General features: G+C 28.2%; 2 protein-coding genes across 3 annotated transcripts; both read right to left on the bottom strand.

Moving 5' to 3' along the window:
* Window positions 1–8,179: 8,179 nt before the first annotated feature.
* Window positions 8,180–16,967, bottom strand: LOC107482454 (zinc transporter 5). Of its 2 annotated transcripts, none has more exons than XM_021139680.2 (3): window positions 16,287–16,967; window positions 15,886–16,035; window positions 8,180–8,625 (listed from the first exon to the last, which is right to left on the bottom strand). In XM_021139680.2, exons 1-3 carry the CDS (start codon window positions 16,905–16,907, stop codon window positions 8,410–8,412), a joined length of 987 nt encoding a protein of 328 aa, XP_020995339.1. In that variant the 5' UTR covers window positions 16,908–16,967; the 3' UTR covers window positions 8,180–8,409. The 2 variants fall into 2 exon arrangements, with proteins under 2 accessions (XP_020995339.1, XP_015958434.1); XM_016102948.3 differs by lacking the exon at window positions 8,180–8,625 and adding an exon at window positions 13,796–14,124 and having other exon boundaries at window positions 16,287–16,961.
* Window positions 16,968–18,098: 1,131 nt separating this feature from the next.
* LOC107482374 (uncharacterized) lies at window positions 18,099–19,896 on the bottom strand. Its single transcript, XM_016102819.3, has 2 exons — window positions 19,384–19,896; window positions 18,099–18,419 (listed from the first exon to the last, which is right to left on the bottom strand). Exons 1-2 carry the CDS (start codon window positions 19,825–19,827, stop codon window positions 18,306–18,308), a joined length of 558 nt encoding a protein of 185 aa, XP_015958305.1. The 5' UTR covers window positions 19,828–19,896; the 3' UTR covers window positions 18,099–18,305.
* Between the last annotated feature and the right edge of the window lie 354 nt (window positions 19,897–20,250).

The following is a 20,250-nucleotide window of genomic DNA, read 5'->3' as shown; positions in this document are numbered from 1 at the left end:
TATTTTCTCCACCCCCAATTGTTGTTGCTAGCACACGCTAACTAGTGCCCTAAAAAAATGCTTCTAATTAGAGTTTGATTCCACAGACCATTAGAAAGTATTAAGTCCTTGACCATTAATAGTGGTTGATTTTGCAAATTGAAAATTTCAGATGGAGGAACAAAACAAGGATGTGGAGAAGTAAACCAAGGATCGTTGAAGATGCAGATACTGGATCCATCACCAACTCGTCAAACCAGCCCCTTTTCAACAACCTTATACCCTTTCAACATGCTTTGCCATCTCGTCGAAAGAACTACTCTGATCTCTGCATTTATTTTAGAACTGTATCGAAATATTTATCTTTGAGGAGTCTAAATAGGAGTTATTGTGGTTGAGAGATAATTTTTTAACATTGTTTTGCTAATAGTGCCAAATTCTGAGCCTTTAGGTGCTTAAAACTTAATCCACCTTCTAATTTCGGTCTTGTCATAGTATCCCAACTAACCATTCGCTATGTACCTTTTTGACCCACTAAATTTGGGAGAGAATGTTGTGAATCTCCCTAATTAAAGTGTCAGAAAGACAAAAACATGATAATGAATAAATTGGGATAGTCTCCCCAACAACTTTGATTAGAACATGTTTGTCTGCAGAGGAGATAAGTTTTTTTTCCATCCTTGAACTCGTGTCCTCACCTTGTCCTTGATTTCTTTGAAGGTGGACTTTTTCTTATTTTTAGACTGTAGATGGAAGACCCAAATATTTATCATGTGCACTGATATGAGTAATTTTTAATTTTCGAGCCAGTAGTGATCGAACAACAGGAGGAGTATTATCACTAAAGGATAGAGCTAATTTATGCAAACTAACTTTTTGGCCATTAAACCCCTTGTATGACTGAAGAAGAGTGAGAATATTTTCACAACTGTTTTCTAACGCTTTACAAAAAAAGATTGAGTCATTCGCAAATAATAAATAATTAATAGTAGGACATCTTCGGTTGATCTGAATACTTTAAATGAGACCATTTTACTCTGCCTTGTTTAGCAAAAAGGATAATCCTTCTGCACAGAAAAGAAAAAGGTAGGAAGATAAAGGGTATCCTTGACGGATACCTCTATTTGGTTTAAAAAAAATTAAAAATTTGACCTTTAACAATGACAGAGTAAGAAACTGTAGTCACTACCTCCTGTATTCAACCAATCCACCTAGATTCAAATTTCATATTCTCCAAAATGAACCAAAGAAAATGCCACTCAACATGATCATAGGGTTTACTCATATCCAATTTAATAGCCATTATAATCGATAGGTCCCTCTTCTTTGTCTTTAGATAGTGCATACATTCATGAGTGACTAGAATATTATATGAAATTAATTTACCCTTAATGAAGGCACTCTGATTAGGGTTGATCAGCGAAGTCATAAATTTCTATAGCCAATGGACTTGTACTTTAGAAATAATCTTATACATAATTGAGAAAAGACTGATGGGTCTAACCTGTATCATATCCTTTACATCAAGAATCTTAGGAATGAGACATATTTGTGTATGGTTGAAGCTCTTGAGTAGTCTACCACTAACAAAAAAATTGCAGACAACCTTAAAAATATCCTCCCCTACTAAACTCCAATAGAATTGAAATAATTTAGTCGTAAATCCATTATCACCAGGGGGCGCTCTAGGGGTGAACACTAAAGAGCGCACATTTTACCTTATCAAAACTAACCATTCTAGTTAATTTTATGATCATGGTTGCTGAAACTTTGGTTTCAAAATCTTCGAATGCATGTACTAGATTAGCTTGGTCAATCAATGTGAAGATATCTTTGAAGTATGTTTAGTTACTTGTGCAATTTTCTCATGAGTGGTAGTATACGTACCATCATTCTTTTTTAGTTTCCAAACTTTATTTCTCTAAATTTTTGATTGGAATGATTGGTTAAGGAAACTTGTATTTATGTCTCCTTCTTTTACCCACTTTATACGAGATTTCTCTAGCTTTCCTTATTTTATCCGCAAGGAATTACCCACCAGGGGCAGATTTAGGAAGGAAAATTCCCCCGCGGGGAACGAAAATGGAGACTCGTATAATAAACGGAGCGGGGGCAGGGATAGAGATCCCCGTCCCGTGGGGACCTGTATATCTCCGTTATTGAAAATTACAAAAATTCTATTCATTTATATATATATATTAGTTTCCCTCAATGTAACCCTAGCCTCACTGCCTCTGCCTCTGCCTCACATCACACTTTCTTCAAACATGAAATCCTAGCCTAGCCCCTTCTCTTCAGACTCCAAGACTACCACACCCACTCTCTTCTTCAATTTTTCACTGCTGCCCGCCGCTCCCATAATCCCCTCATCATTGCACTACCCCTAAACCCCCCTCACCGTCGCAGATTACCTCCCCCAAAAGAAGGAACATTGTCGCCATTTTCGTCATAGCAGTGAGAGTTTTCTCAACGCCATCTTCGTCGCACCACTGTAGCAGGGAGGATTCTTTCAACGCTGTCTTCGTCACAGCAGGGAGGGTCGTCATCACCATCTTCATCGCAGCAGTGAAGGTCACCGTCTTTGTCGTTCTTCATTGCCATCGTTAGCCTCCACCACTGGTTCCTCTTCCTTCTGTTAAGTAACCTTCTGTAATTTTTATTTACGTTGAAGTATTTGTTAATTTTTATCTTCTGTGGATTTGCTACTATCCTATGTTTTGTGTGTTTTGTTTCCGTTGTCAAAATGATTTCTGTGATTTGCTATTATCAGTGCCTCTATAGATTTGTTGTTATCACTGTCTCTATTCTACATGTTTTGATTTTGTTATCAATTTTTCTAAAAAAAGTCGTTTTAAAAAGAAATTCACGGATATCCGCAGCCCAAGTCCCCAATGGATATGGAGTCCCGGTTACCCGTCATAGGGACGGGGCGGGGACGGAGATAGATAATGGAGGCTGAGGGCGGGGGCGGAGGGCATGTCCCCGCTCCCATGAGGACCCGTTGCCATCCTTAAACAATCCTCTAATCATAAAAGGATAAGATTTTAACTTACTTTTTATCAGATGAGATTGATTTTTTGTTTCACATATAAACAAAATCTCAAAGGAGTGTGATTGGTACATCTCTTTAAGGTTATGGACGGTCAGGAGTCTCTCCAAACTCCGATAGTTCCATGAAATAACTCTCATGGCGAATTAAAGGAAAGGAATAAAGAAAGGAATTGACAAAAGTCAAACATTGACCTAGACGGCACAGAAATTATGTTTTAAGCAAAACCTTAGCATAGCAATTTGAAAGAGTACATACTCGTTATACTCCACTTTGACATGGTTTTGAGACTAAATGTTATGGGAATAGATGTATTAATAACAAAAATATTGATATTTTTGTGTCTTACACACACACATATAAATACATAGATTTTAATTTTGATGCATTGAAAATGTAAAATATCTTATACAGTCATCTAATTATATATGTTCTCTCGGGTAACTAACTATTCACGTAATCAATATAAAAGGTAGTTATTTTTGCTAATGTAAGTTATGTAATTAGATACATTTGTAAAACTATAAGAAATGGGAAGATAATATTTTTTTTCACTTAGAGTGTGCAGACCTTGACTATAAACTTTGTAAGGAGAAATCTTCGGCACCCACTAATACTATCACTCGGGCCAAGATAGCATTATACAAACAGGGGAAGAAATCCAACCGTTTAAATATAATGTTTATTAATTCTCGTATTTCAATTAGTATCCGTAATTCAATTCCTGATTGTAAGAATATCAAGGATTACATGAAGACTATTGATGTACAGATTGAATCTTTTAATAAGGCACTTGCAAGCATCCTAATTGCAAAATTGTCATCCAGAAAGTTTACTGGTGTAAGGAATATACGTGAACACATTATGAGGTTGAGAGACATAGCAGCACAACTGAAGACTTTATAGAGATTGAGATCTCTAACTCATTTTTTGTTGCATCTTATTTTGAATTCCCTTCCTATCTAATACGAATCATTTAAGATGTCTTATAACAAAAAAAAATAGTCCATCAATAAATTACTGGTGATATGTGTGCAAGAAAAAGAAAATCTAGTTTAGAAACTTGATGAAAGTGTCCTCTTAATGACAAATGAGGGGGTTAGAAGTAAGTTCATAAGAAGAAAAGAAAGGGTATTGCATCCCATCTTATGAAGAAAGAAAATGCATGGTATTTTTTTTTTAAAAAAAGACACATGAAAAAGAGTGCCTAAAGTTTAAGGCTTGACTCGAGAAGAAAGATACTAAAATTTATGATCTTATTCCTTCAGTATGTTTTGAATTTAATTTTGTTGAAATATATCATGACACTTGATAAATTGATTTTAGTGCTAAAATTCATATTTTAAACACCATGCAAGGTTTTATAAAGAAAAAGAAACCGATAGGAAATGAAGTGAACTTTTATATGAATAATTGGATACGTTCACGTGTGGAAATTGTTGGAATATTTAGGCTTGTAAAACGGGGATTATATATAAATAAATACACTACTTGGGTTTTTGTACAAATCAAGTAAAGCCTCAACTTCATTCTCAATAATTGTCAAATAGTAAATGAAGAATAAGAGTTAAGCCAATGTAATTAATTTGAGAAGCACACAGTAAAGCCACAAAAGAGGAACAGAACATAGAAAATAGAATATGTAAATCAAAATATAAACTAATAGTAATGTCATATTTAAAGTTAGCCATAGAAGTGAATGAAAGAAAATAGAAAATAGAAAATAGGAAATAGAATAAGAAAACAGCCATCAATGTCAATAAAAAGGAGAGAAAGGATATTAGAGTTATCTACACAGCTGAGGTGAGATCGAAGAGAGAAACACGACAACTAATAGATATAACGTTTCTTCTAAGCAAGCACTAGTGCTTTCTGTGAGTGAGAAACACATATTAGAGTTCTGAAGGGAGCGACGCGAGCAACACATGGAGAAGATCCAAGAACGGGTGCGATAGAGATTCAATGCAACAGAGATTCGGTCCGATGGCAGTGTAAGGCTGAGAGGCTAAGAGGCTACTGACATTGGATAATGGAACGTGGAACAGATACAACACCCAAAAAACAAAGCCTTGCGGTAGAGAACCCTAAAACGGATAGAGTGATGGAATAGATGCTTGCGAGTTCAATGAGGATGAATGGAGTAAGAACAGAATAGGGATAAGCCCATAAAGTTAATGACGACATTGCAGTTCAGACGCAGATAGAGAGGAGCAAATTTTCGTTCCCTCCTATTTCTACCCTCTTCAAATTTACGTTCTCTATTAAACTTATAATGCTAACAATAACAACATACAATTTCAATTTTTATCTCCATTTTATTTTTAATTTATTATTATTACTTTTATATATTTTTAAATTAATTTATTAGATTAAAATATGAGATTAAAATAGTAATTTAGGACTAAATTAACCCAATAAAATTATTTTAAAAACACATAAAATTGTGATTTGTTAAATTATAAATTAATATAAAATAATTATTCTACTTTAAAATTAAAAATAATTTATTTAACTTAGGTCGCACATGATGACCGTGACTATAGATGTTTGTAACTCACGAATTAAAATCATGGTCATAGATTCCTTTTAAAATAGTGATTATAGATCTTTTTATGTCCCTCTTTAAAACGATAATTATAGATATTTTTAAGTCACACTTTAAAACCGTGAGTATAGATTCTTTAGGTCACACTTCATAATCGTGACCATAGATCCCTTTAGATCATGAATTAAAATCGTGGCTATAGACCTTTTTTAGGTTACTATTTTATAAAACCATGAGTATAGATCTTTTTATGTCACTCTTTAAAACCGTTACTATAAATTTTTTGAGGTCACTAGTTAAAACCGTGACAATAAACTCCTTGAGGTCACACTTTTTTGAAAAATTGTGACTATGAGTACTTTTTGGTCACACTTCTTAACCATGACAATAGAAAGTATGACCTAAAATTTAAAAATTTTATTAAAAAACGTCACTCTTTAAAATCGTGACTATTAAATATTTATCATAATCTACATCGCTACTTTAAATTGTATTAGAAGGTCCTCTCATGTATCTCTTATCCTGATAATATCTCTCCATACACTTCTTTTAGTTATCTCCTTATCACAATTCAATCTGATCACAACATACTTTTCATAATATATTTTTAACCCTAATAGCAGCTTATAACTTTACAAAATCCTTCAATAGTTCACCACAATATTCAAATTGTAAGGACAAAACAGGATTGAATCATCAGTGAATTGTAGATGAGATAATTTTATTAATTTGATCGTGTTGTTTCCCACCTCCAAAGGCTTGATCCTCCTCGCCCCCTCAATCTTTGAAGCATTCAGTTGAGGAAATCACTAATCAACACAAAAATTAAAAAAGCTTTGTCAGACTTTTATTACTCATGAATTTGTCCACAAATATATAAGAAATAATCAAACAAAAATTGAAAACTAAACAAAAGTTTCTTACTCTATAACATACAATCATAAACGGTAAATAAAAAATTATATATAATGTCCATAAAGATATAAAAAAAATCAACATAATTAGTGAAAAAAAATCTGATATAAATTCTTAAATTTATTGATAAATCTCATCATACATAGTTATTGTTACAATATGAATGTCCATTCAGTGTCTACTCAATATAATTTATTCTTCCAATCAAGTATTTTTGAAAAGTACATACATTAAAGAATAAACCGTGCATGTTTTTTAATATTTTAAAAAATGAAACCTTACACATGTATAAGTAGAAACATAGGTTGAGACATTTGACACACAATAAAATATAAAAACACTTTCCCTCTCTCTCTACGCGCAATATATATAGTTCTTCTTTCTCTTTTCTCTTCATATACTATAACATATAATATTAGTAAATATATCAATCATCCATATTATATTGAGATAATAATCGTGGTGAATATTATTACTAGAGTTATCTAATTATATTTTTTTATTTTATATTTATTTTTCTTCTTTATTTATTTATTTTACAACACGTTATCAGCACGAGACTCTGATCAAATTTTATGAAGACTCAGGTAACAAATTTTCATTATGTCAAAACTCTCTCATCTTAAATTTAATGCTCTTTATATATCTGGAAATAACTATTTATCATGGACACTAGATGCTAAAATCCATCTTAATTCAATGGATCTTTGAGATACCATTAAGGCGGAAAATAATACATCATAAAAGGATAAAGCCAAAGCCATTATTTTCCTTCGTCGTCATCTTGACGAAGGATTGAAAAATGAATATCTCACATTAAAAGATGCTGCAGATCTGTGAAAAAATCTTGAAGAAAGGTATAATCATAAAAAAAACGGTGATATTTCCTCAAGCCCGATATGAATGGACGCACTTGGTCATAATATATGAATAAATCCAGCCATCTTTCAGTAAAATAGAGTTCATTACCCTTTCGTTGAACTCTTACATTCATGTAATTAAAACCCGGATCGGATCACTAAATACAACTTGATGTGGTATTTGATGGATGTGGTGCATTGTAAAAAGTTGCGACAAAAGGACAATCACGCTGAAAGGTTATGAATGAAAAAAATTAATAAGAATAATTATCAAATTATCAAAAGAATAAGTGAATGGCTACATCAATAAAAGATCATAAAAAAATTATAACTTGAACCTTAAAATGATCAATTTCAATAAAAAATGCATAAATGATACATTCTTAGTTTATGAAATAGTCAAAGAAAAATAACAAATTAAAAAATTAAACAAAATATTTTGACTCTAAAATTTAGACTCATAAATAATAAAATATATTATATATATGGCACGAAATCAATTATGAAAATATTCAATCAATATATGTGTTATTAATATACAGATGCATAACAAAATTATAAATATAAATATCATATAAATGTTAATTATGTATAATTGATAATTATATTAAAAAAATTGACAATTAAAATGCATAAAAAAATACTTTCCTAAAATAAATTAACAAACAAAAAAGTATGCATATTAACACATCAATATTTTTATCGCCGGAATACAATCCATTGAAAAATATAATAATGATAATAATTACAATATTGGAGTAAATTATTTAACGAAAAGATTATGATAGCAGACTCCCACATACAACTGTTAGATTAGAATTAAGAGACTGGTTTTATAAGCCATGTTAATTTAAACAAAAAGTATAGATAGGTGAACAACAATTAAAAAAAAAGATAAATTTAAAATTAAAATTTATATTCTTAATTAATTAAATCATTATTAACAGATTTTAAAATTTAAAAAATTAGAATTAACACATAAATACATTCATACTACGTATGATTACTTTCAGTTTCAATCCCATCATAATCTCATTTTTTATATATGTCCGCGGCATAGTTCACATAGTCCTCTCCAGTACCCCACCACAACTTGACATTGTCGTCGAAGACAGCCGTTCAGACGCAGTAGAACGCCGTTGTTTCTCATCACCCTGTTCAAACGCAGAAAAATTTCGCAGCCCGTGACGACGCCACCGTAGCTTCACCTCGCGCCACTGTCCCACAGCAGTCCGTGCCGACACCGCCGCAATCTCATGCCGATGCCGCCACAGCCTCTACGATAGTGAAAAAGGAAAAAGTATTTAGGAAAAGAAGATATCAAAAATACATGCAATTATATGTTAATAACGTTGATCGGCGTGTTAATATTACAAACTTAGGAAGTATGATATGTGCATGAATAATAATATGTGCATGAATAATGATAGGTACTCAAACCAAAAACTACGCCGCAACAAAGTTAGCCATTTCTTTTTCTTTGGGAATAACAAAACAAAGCTCTTTCTTTTCTTCTTACAGAAAAATGAAAATTGTGGATGATACTCAAAGGATGGATCTATATACACTATAGAGGGGCAGGTATCCCCACTACAATTTAAAATTTTTTTTAATAGTATATAATAATAATATTTATTTGTCCTCATTAATTTATTAAATTTAATCCCACAATAATTTTTTACTCAATTTTTTATATTTAATAGTCAATTTAAGAATTTTATATTAAATATTTATTAGAATGATCAATTCTCAATTTAAATGAGATTGGTATTCTTTCTTAAAAATAAACTCAAAAAATATTATTTATCTTTTTTTTTTAATGAGATTGGATTTTTATTGTGTGAAAAATAAATTTTTAAATAATTATTTAGTGATATATATAAAAAGAGAGACATTTTGATTGTATTGTTAAAAAAAATTACTCAATTTTTTTAAAAATATGAAACCTAAAAAATAAATTTCTAAATTATATATTATTATTTAAATTATTATTTTAGTGTTTTAATTTATAAATTATATATTTTAAAGACTAATCATATTTTAGAATAATAAAATATAATTATAACAATAATTATGTTATATATACATAAAAAGTAACTACCCGTATAGAATATATATTGAAATACAAAATATACATTGAAAATGAATTAAACAATAAATATATTTATACACAAATACATAATGATTATTGAATAATTTAATAGCTGATTTTTATGTACATATAATATTTTTATTAAAAAAATTATTAGAATTTATCTATCTTGTGTTCTAAAGACACATAATAAAATTATAAATTAAAAATATTTTTATTGAAAATACAAAAAATTTAAAATTTTAATGTATTTATTTTGTAGTTATTAAATGAAAAATTTTAAAACCTTCAATTAATGGTAAATTTGTCATGTGCCCTTAAGACACATATTAGCTAAACTCAATTAATTATTATTATTTTAGATATATTTTGTTCCCATTGTCAAAATTTTCTGGATCTATCCGTCACTGATGATGCTCATGGTGATAGATAATTGTTGTTCACGTCCTCTGTTCTTTTTGAATTATTGTTCATTTTACTATATATGCAAATGGTTATTTTTCATTCTAAAGTGAATGTTTATTTAATTCAGATTGAATTTAATTAGGTATAATAAAATTTGCTGGATGTTTATTTTATTAGGTACATGGATGGTTATTTTTATTAAATTTAAGTAGATATAATAAAATTTGACGGATGCTCATTTTACTAGGTACATGGATAATTATTTTCATTTTAAAACAACGACTTGATGCAGAAAAAGCTCCATGACACTGAAGTTGGCTGGTATTTGAGAATAGGTATGCGACGATAAAAATATTAGAAGGTGAATGATAAAGTGTAAAAGATAAAAATAAAATTTTGAAAAAGTAATTTATAATTGACTTTTTTTTTTTACTTTCTGTAAATTAAAAGTGTAGCTCATTATTCACGTTATTTAAATTTTTTGTTGTCTATTTAACAGAATTATAATTTAAAATTTGTACTGTGTTTTCGACTTCATCAATATGATTCTAAGTTATTTCCAAACTACTCCTTGGCTTATGTTAGTTGGTTGGTACCTCATTTGGGAAATAGCCTCCTATATATGCAACTAGCTAGGATGTTTATCAAGAGTCAAACAAAGCAGCTTCTTTAATGTACCTCTTCCTCTCCAAACTACAATTGGTCAACATTTACCAACCTCCCAAGGAGTGTAAATTGATAGGCTATATATCACAAATTAAATTTTGATGATTAATAACAAAAAATATAATTGCTTAAATATTTTTAAAATATTAGATATATTTTTTTTAAAGTCATAAATGCAAACTTAAAAGATATTAGATCAAAAAAAATGTCACAATCGCAGAAATACCTTTTATACTTTAATAATTTAAATATTAACGTATATTTTAAAATTTTATTATTTTAAGTTTTATATTTAAAAAAATTAAATAATTTTTTAATTAACAACACAATCAAATATATTATTATATATATTAAATGAAAAAAAATTTAATAGACTCAAATTTAATAATTTAATAAAAATAAATTATTATTATTATTCAAAAAATTTAAATTGAAGCTTAGACACTTATCCCCCATAACCTAACAAGTACATCCCTCCCCGGATGTTGGTCAAACTAAATCATATGAGAAAGAAATTATTCTCTCTCCTACATTCGACCTTGAACCAGTAAAAAAGTTGTGCATTTCATGTTTTTTTCTAATGAATAAAACAAAAAAAAATTTACAGATTAACAAAATTTTATTTTTGGCTATTATTTTTAGTTATTAATCAAATTATTTTAATTAAATAATTTAATAATATATTTTTAGTCCATATTTTTAAATATTATTGACTAATTGTTAGTCAAAAGTAATAAATTCTACTAATTTTTTAATAATATTTTTTAAAAAAATGAAAAAAGAAGGATTTTCAATGTTTCTATAAGTCTCTCACACTATATGAATCGAGTAGTGTTGTTAGAGAAACTAATTAATTAATCCAACAGTATAAATGCGAAAATTTGTAGATGGAAAAAAGAAAAATCTAAAACCATAAAAAAAGCCAAAGCTTTTATGGAGAAGAATGCAATTTAATTCATCTTTTTTAGAGACATAAAATCAATTCCTAGAAGAAGAGAAATATTTGCTCTTATTTAAAGTCTATTATTTTTTTTACATTTTTGGATTCATAAAACCAGTAATAAAAAAGTCTACGAATGCCATATAGATTAAGATCCCAGATAAAAATGTGTTAAAAATTCTTTCAACAATAAATTAAAGACAGTTAAATTGTTATCATCATAAATATTAAAAATCTTTATGTTGATTGTAATTTTTACTCATGTAATTAGAGAGAAGAACAATCTCATAATTATAATAAATAGCTTTTTAAATTTTGCCTGAAATAATTTTTGTTAGTAATGCACGGATTTTAGAAAACAATATGTGACTCTTTTTCAATAAAGCATTTATTTCTTTTTACTTTAGATTTTCTCTAAAGTTTAAATTTTACTTTTCGCTTTTAGGCGCACAAAATTTTGTAATAAGATTTTTTTAAATAATTTATGGCCTTTTTTTTTGCAATGAAAATATTCTATAATCACTTAAATTTCAAATCTAATTCATTGATTTAATACATATTCTAATTCATTGATTTAATACATATTTTAAATCTAAAATAAATGAATTCAAAGATGAAAGAGAAAATCTTATATCAAATTAATTAAAGATGAAAGAGGAAATAAAGATTGCATTTATTATTGATGTGTAATTCTTTAAATTAAATTAGCAGAGATTTAGTATATGTTGTATGCTTAATAATTTGTAGCATTTATATTATAATAATAAAATAACCAACGTGGATGATCAATACTTTTATGCTTAAGTAAAAAGGGTTAGAATTTATCATGTTGTATATGTAATAATTTATTGGTTCACGATAAATCATTAAATAAAGTTTAAATTCACAGAAGATTGATAAATAACAAATAACAGAATATCTTTTACGTTAATATTAATTGAAATCAAAAGGAAAGTTTTGAATAACCATGATAAATATAACTCATCTTTAAATACTTCTTTTTAAATAGATAATTTATCTCTCCATTTTATTATGTTTTAGAAGAATGGTTGAGATTTAAAAAAAAAAAAGGATAACATGCAAATTGTTCTACTATTTTTTCTTATTTTCAAATGGGATACATATAATAAATGAAAAATATTAAAGATCAATAGGTTTAGTAAAAAAACAAAGAATTGATTAAAAATCCAATATTCATTTTAAAGTGAATATTTATTTAGTTTGGATTGGATTTAAGTAGATATAATAAAATTTGATAGATGTTTATAGATGTTCATTTTATTAAATATGTGGATGATTATTTTCATTCTAAACCAACGGTTTAATGAAAAAAAAAACTCGACGGCACTGAGACTGGCTAGTGAAGAAGCGACTAACGGCGCAGTGAAAATTTGAAAATAGATATGCGGCGATAAAAAAATTAGATGAACGCTAAAGTGTAAAAAATAAGTGTATAAATTTTGAAAAAATAATTTATAATTGACTGTTTTTTTTCCTGAGTCAAAAATATAGTTCGTTATTCACGTTATTCGAATTTTTCGTTATCCACCTAATTGAGTTGTGATTTAAAATTTGTACAATATTTTCGACTGCATTAATATGATTCTAAGTTATTTCCAAACTACTCCTTGGCTTATCGTCAGTTATTGATTGGTACCTCACTTGGATGTTTTATCAAAAGTCAAACAAAGCAGCTTCTTTAATGTACCTCTTCTTCTTCAAACTACAATTGGTCAACATTTACCAACCTCCCAAGGAGAGTAAATTGGTAGGCTATATATCACAAATTAAATTTTGATGATTAATAACAAAAAATATAATTGCTCAAATATTTTTAAAATATTACATTTATTTTTTCTAAAGTCATAAATGCAAACTTAAAAGAGATATTAAACCTAAAAAAATGTCTCAATTTCGAAAATATCTTTTATATTATTCAAAAATTTAAATTGAAGTTTAGACATTTATCCCCCATAACCTAACAAATACATCCCTCCTTGCATGTTGGTTAAATCATATGAGAAAGAAATTATTCTCTCTCCTACATACCACCTTGAACCAGCAAAAAAGTTGTGCACTTCATGTTTTTTTAACAAAGAAAAAAAAGTTTACAGGAATCAATTTTTTTTAGTTAAATAATTTAATAATATATTTTTAGTCTATATTTTTAAATATTGTTGATTAATTATTAATAAAAAATAATAAATTAAAGAAAAACATTTTTAACATTTTTATAAGCCTCTCACACTATTGAAAAAAAGTGCTACAAAAACTAATTAATTAATTAATCCAACAGTATAACTGTGAGAATTTAGGAACGAAAGAAAGAGAAATATTTGCTCCTAGAAGAACGCAATTTAATTGGTTTTATGCCCACTTAGCAATAAGAGACATAAAACCAGCTCCTAGAAGAAGAGAAATATTTGCTCCTATTTGAAGTTTACTATTTTTCTGCATTTTTGGATTCATAAAATCTGCCGCAAGAAGATCTACAAGCGCCATATAGATTAAGATTCCAGCTGAAGCTGCGTTAAAAATTCCTTCCACAATAAGAGCAGTTGGACTATTATCATCATAAACATTAGAGATTCCTATGCCGATTGCAATTCCCACTGGCGTAGTTAGAGAGAAGAACAATCCCATGACTATAACAGATAATCTTTTAAATTTTGCCTGAAATAATTTTTGTCATTAGTGCACGAATGTTAGAAAACAACATGTGACTCTTTTTCAATAAACCATTTATTAAAATATAGGAGTTAGTGTTTTTATTAAAATTTGGTCAACACTTAACAATAAAATAAAAGTGAGTAATTCTACACTATTAAATATAATCTCACACCATTAAAAATACTAATAATAACTAATTGATGGCTATAAATCACAAAATCTGCACACAAAATTTTGTAATCGGGTTTTTTAAAATAATTTATGGCTTTTTTTGCAATGGAAATATTCTATAATTACTTAAATTTCAAATCTAATTCATTGATTTAATACATATTTTAAATCTAAAGTAAATGAATTGAAAGATGAAAGAGAAAATCTTATATCAAATTAAAGATGAAAGAGGAAATAAAAATTGCATTTACTATTGATGTGTAACTCTTTAAATTAAATTAGCAAGATTTAGTATATGTTGTATGCTTAATAATTTGTAGCATTTATATTATAATAATAAAATAACCAATGTGGATGATCAACACTTAAGTAAAAGTGTTAGAATTTAAATTTATTTTGTATATGCAATAATTTATTAATTAACAATACATTATTAAATAAAATTTTAATTCGTGAAAGATTAATAAATAACAAATAACGAAATATCCTTTATGTTAATATTTGAAATCAAAAGGATAGTTTTGAATAACCATGATAAATATAACTCATCTTTAAATACTTCTTTTTAAATAGATAATTTATCTCTCCATTTTATTATGTTTTAGAAGAATGGTTGAGATTTTAAAAGGATAACATGCAAAATGGGCTAACTATTTTTTCTTATTTTCAAATGTGACACATATAATAAATGAAAAATATTAAAGATCAATAAGAATTGATTAATATTGACTTAAATGCATGACAAATTATAATATTTTTATGGCCATCATTAAAAACGGCTTTATCATAATTGGTATAATTGTAATTAAAATATTTTAATAAATAAAAATATAAGATGACTAATATCTCATTATTAATAAATGTCAGGAGACTTTTTTTTTTGGCTAAAGACAAAATAAATTATTATTGAAAATATTTTTTTAGTAAACCTAAATCAATGTACATATAAATGCTAGTGTATATAACTATATATATAAGTTAACCCTAAAAGTTGTTAAGTTAGCGCCGTTAAAGTAACACAAGACGTACATCACTTTTTTTTAAGGGTAAAATATACTTTTTGTCCCTGAAGTTTGACAAAAATTTTAAAAATACCCATAAATTTTATTTTGTTTCAATTTTGTTCTAAAAGTTTTCGATTTGCATCAAATATACTCCTACCGGCTAAATTTTCAAAAAAATTAAGACCAATCTAACAATAATGCATGAAAATTATGATTGATTTGCTTGTGTTGAGAGTTGTTCTTATGAAATTGTTGTTGAATTGGTTTTAAATTTTTTGAAAAATTAGTCGTTAGGGGTATATTTGATGCAAATCGAAAATTTCTAGGACAAAATTGAAACAAAATAAAACTTAGTGGTATTTTTGAAACTTTTGTCAAACTTCAAAAACAAAAAGTATATTTTACCCTTTTTTTAATTAGTAGTAAGACTTGAATTCGAAACCTATTATAAGTAAACACAAAACAATTATGTCATTTAAATTATAACTCTTTAGTAATATTAACACTTATTGCATAAGATTTTACTGAACATTTTCATTCTTTAGAAGTTTATTATATTTTCATAATAACAAAATCTTTAGAATAGTACCTGAGTGATGCAACTTCCAAGTCCCATGCCTTCAAAGAACTGATGAAAAGTCAACGCAGCAACAAGAGGTCTTATTGTTTCTGAATTCATTGACGCTCCCAAAGTAATTCCTATCACCACCGAATGAACAACAATTCCCAACTCCAATACCTATAAATCAAATTCCTCTTAAATAATCATCGTAAATCAAAATTACAAAATTAATTAGCGTAGATTTGCAATTTCATAGCTCATAACAAAATCACAGAATATAAAACAATGTTTTGGAATTTAAAAACAGATAAAATCTTTTTAATTAAAATATAAAAATTCATATGCAGTAAATTTCATAAAAAATAATAATTGAAAATTGTTAAATAATTTTTACTGTTAAAAAACTAAGTACAAGACAGTAGAATTACCTGCGATATGACGCGATGACGAAAGAGTTCTGAAGACTTATTACTAGAAACGTGACCATGTGCATGACCATGTGTCACATGGGTGTGAAGATCCACGTCATTCTTCTCAACATGCTCCTCTTCTTTCTCTACATCTGTAACGGCCACTTGTGCTTTCTGAAGATGTGATTTCTGAAAATAAGCAGTGGCATAAGCATCCACCATGAGAGTTCCCATGCTAGTGCACATGGCCACAAATCCAGTGAAAGGAAAATCTCCCCAAGGATGATCGCTCAAACAAGGCGAGGTTAGATTTTCAAATGCATCCGGCAACACATGAATGAAACCAGTGGCCAGTATAACACCAGCCGCAAAGGCCTTAATTAAGAAGAAGATGTCCTTCTCTGGACTTATGGCAGGTATGATTTTACCAAGAAGCGGAATACAAACACCAATTGTACTCGCCATGAGAATAGAAACAAGAGCTACTATCTTAAACCTTAGTGCCTTTGCTTTGTCATGTGTTTCTTCTGATTTATCACATGTACACTCAGATGCCACTAAATTTGGGAGTACAAGCAAACTAAGAATGCAAAGCATGAATACTACTTGAGTTTGAGTGCTCTGCTTTAACCCCTTCATGGTGAAATAATTGGTGTTAAAAACAGTGTGTGCCAATAGGAAAAAATGAACAGAAGAGTTATATTTATAGCATTTGAATCAATTACGTATATTTAGGTAAGTAGGTTAAAGTGCATCCTCATTTTCAGTACTTGTTAATAGTATGTTGAAATATTGTATTTAATTTCTTTAATTCAAATATTTAAATCATGTCATCAACGTTGGACTTTCAGTCCTCAGTTATGTTAAGTGTGGTAATATGTCGACATTATGTCCTATCAACCAATTAAAATAATAGTTTTGAAGTACTTAAATATAGGAAGTCAACGAATGGAAGGAAAAACTACCCCCATTATGTCGAAACATGAATAGAAGTGTGCTAACTGCTAAGTATGATCCATGAAATTTTATATAGCTTTTTTTAATGAGAGTTATTGAAAGATTACCTTCTTATTTGGATGGACTTGTTAAATTTTGTATATAATTAAACTTACAACATTTTGGAATTTGAAATTTGAATTTTTTTTTCTTATTTAAACTAAAAATAAAGAAGTTAAAAATGTGTTTCCTCTAATATAAGATTATTTACACAAATGTCTTGCTTTTATTATTAACTAGTGTATATTCTTATACCCTTGTTCAAGTTACATTTACATAAATCTTATAACAGTTTATGTTTATTTGATAACATCTTTAAACTAACTCAGAACTAAGAAAGATTTTGAACTGAGTTGTTAAGTTTTTTTAATGTTTTTATATAAACATTGAGTTTTTTTTATTAAAGATAGAGAGATTTAAACTCGCAACTTCTTAAATAAATATGGAAAGATTATACTATTTGAGTTATAGATAGTTGGCTATAAACATTGAGTCTTTGTACTTCACAAGTTCTCTGTAAAAATTAATCAAATATTAGTCTCTAGTCCTAAACAAATTAAGAAAAGATTATCTAATATTCTTAAATTGATGAGGTTATCCAACTTGAATTTCGCCTGAGAAAATTAATTGAATATCTAAAGTTTTTGTATGTGAATATCCAATTTAAATTATAACTTTATTCAGAGAATATATAATATTTGAGTTATTTCATAGACTTAAGAAAGTTTGAGAAAATAATATCTAATGTTCTTAGAATGATGAGATATACAACTTGATTTCTGCTTAAGAATGTCACTAGAATATTTAGAATGAATAGGTTAATTAATCAACAAATTTTAGATAAAAACTTTAGTTTCTAATACATTTTTATTACTTAGTAAGTCACTGATAAATATTACACATTGGTCCCTCCCTCACTTTAAATAATATTACGGAAGGACCAATCCATCAAAGACTTCATAGTAACAAAAAAAAATAAATAAATAAAAACCAAATTATTTGATCTTAAATTTTTTGTAAACCAACGTGAGTGCTGAATATTTAAAAGTCTCCATGGCTGAAAGATTTGGGTAACATGACATGGGCAATGGGATCTCTCTTAGATTTCCATCTCTTAAACTGTTTCGACGCAGCTTTTAGTGCCTTCCCCCATCCCTGGATCAAATTTTAAACATGGTCATTCCTATGATATAGTTAACACATTGCCTGAAATAACAAAATTTTACATTCAACGTTTTTGTCTTTAGAAAAATTTTATTATATTAAAATCTCTAAATTTATAAAAATAATATATATAAATTTTTATTTTAGTCAAATTTATTATTTTTATCTAGACAAATATATTATTTTTATTTGTTAAGATATGGACAGTAATTATTAGACACAATAATATATGTTTATCGTTTGTTTGCTAAGACACAGATTTAGATTAACACGATAGTATATAAATACACACAAAATATATGTATTTAATATTTTTCTTTAAAATTAAGACACGAATACACAAAACATAAGATACAAAATTTGACTTTTTTTATTCCTAATTATTTTTTAAATTACCAATGTATAAAATACAATGCATAAAACACGAAGGTAAATTGACATTTGATTTATACATATGTGTCTTATATATTATTAGTAAACACATTATAAAATTTGTATATCTTTATATATTTGTATATATGTCTATGTGTCTCAAGGACACTAACCAAACATTAGAAAACATGAAAAAAAATCTATATATTTTATTTTTATAAGGTATAATATAAAAACCTCAGCATAATAAAAAAAATTTGAAGACGAAAATAGATGATGCAAAATTTTGTAGAGACCTATTTGAATATATATACTCTCTGAAGTAATTACCCAAAATATCAACATAAACAAATTGCAAATTCTCTTTTCTTTTGTGGTCAACTTTCAACAAACGAAAATGGGGAACAATAACAGAGGTACCAGAAATGGAGATAAAACCGACAAAAATTCCTAGCAAATGCAAATCTAAAAATGAAACATAAGCGTATCTCAAATATCAAATCCAGTAAATATCAATTTATTATCCCCATTATTAAGTCCTAACTTAAAGACTTAGAACCAAACAGAAATAGAAATCAATTACCTTCTTGATGATGGGGTTGCAATTGCAAGTAGTAGGAGACAAATCAGAAACCATCTTCTTGTTCTTGTTCTTGATGAAATCAAGGTTGAGCTTCTTCCTAAGCTTAGAAGCCACCTTGATGGCGCTGCTTCTGGGTCTAAAGAACTTGGAATTGGTGAAAGAAAGTTTTGTGGGGGTTATGAGATCGAAATCCATGGGGCTATAAGGTCTGGGAAGCAAAGGGGACCAAATAGTGCTGCGAGAGTAATCAAAGTCATAGGCGGAGTTATCAGGGAACTTGCAAAGAAGTTCAAGTCCCATTAATGGCACCAAATATTCAACCACTTTCGTTGTTTTCAGCACCAGTGGCCGTTCTTCTGATTCTTCTTGGTCTTCTTCTGCTTCTGCTTCAGCTTCTTCTTCTTCTCTGTATGGAGCAATCTCTGATTCCATTTCAGATTCCATTGGCAGTAACAGTGGGTTTTCGCCTTTTCGAACCGTTGCTTTCTCCAACACCTTGTTTCGGTTTGTATATGCTTTGTGAGGAAAAAGGACCATACAGAAACTAGCCGTTACAATCAGGACTTCTTTTTTATATTTTTGTAGTTGACAGATTTTTTTTGGTTTTTTTTTTATATTGATAAAAATTGGTATAATCCTTTAATATTAAAAGCTATCGTGTTTTGTAAAATTATGGGGTTGTATAATTTACAGAGGGCGGATTGTCAGATTAATTTTTTTTTTAATTTATAAAGACAATATACAGATTGTATATTGTAATATTTTAATATTAAATTACAATAGACTGCGTATTATATTATTTTAATATTAAATTATAATACACAAACTACGTATTGTTAGTGCAATATGTATTCTGTATAGTGTGTG

This window comes from Arachis duranensis, chromosome 4 (assembly GCF_000817695.3).
Source record: "Arachis duranensis cultivar V14167 chromosome 4, aradu.V14167.gnm2.J7QH, whole genome shotgun sequence".
NCBI classification, from domain to species: domain Eukaryota; kingdom Viridiplantae; phylum Streptophyta; class Magnoliopsida; order Fabales; family Fabaceae; genus Arachis; species Arachis duranensis.
Note: the sequence above shows the minus strand (reverse complement) of the source record. Positions and strands in the feature narration are given on the sequence as shown.

Excerpts from the sequence above, each read along its gene's own strand:
- LOC107482454 (XM_016102948.3), bottom strand. The coding sequence starts at position 16,907 with ATGAAGGGGTTAAAGCAGAGCACTCAAACTCAAGTAGTATTCATGCTT. Across the intron at positions 16,036-16,286 it reads GTCATCGCGTCATATCGCAG|GTATTGGAGTTGGGAATTGT; the intron begins GTAATTCTACTG and ends TTTGATTTATAG. Across the intron at positions 14,125-15,885 it reads TTGGAAGTTGCATCACTCAG|GCAAAATTTAAAAGATTATC; the intron begins GTACTATTCTAA and ends AAATTATTTCAG.
- LOC107482374 (XM_016102819.3), bottom strand. The coding sequence starts at position 19,827 with ATGGAATCTGAAATGGAATCAGAGATTGCTCCATACAGAGAAGAAGAA. Across the intron at positions 18,420-19,383 it reads GCAACCCCATCATCAAGAAG|GGATGGGGGAAGGCACTAAA; the intron begins GTAATTGATTTC and ends AATTTGATCCAG.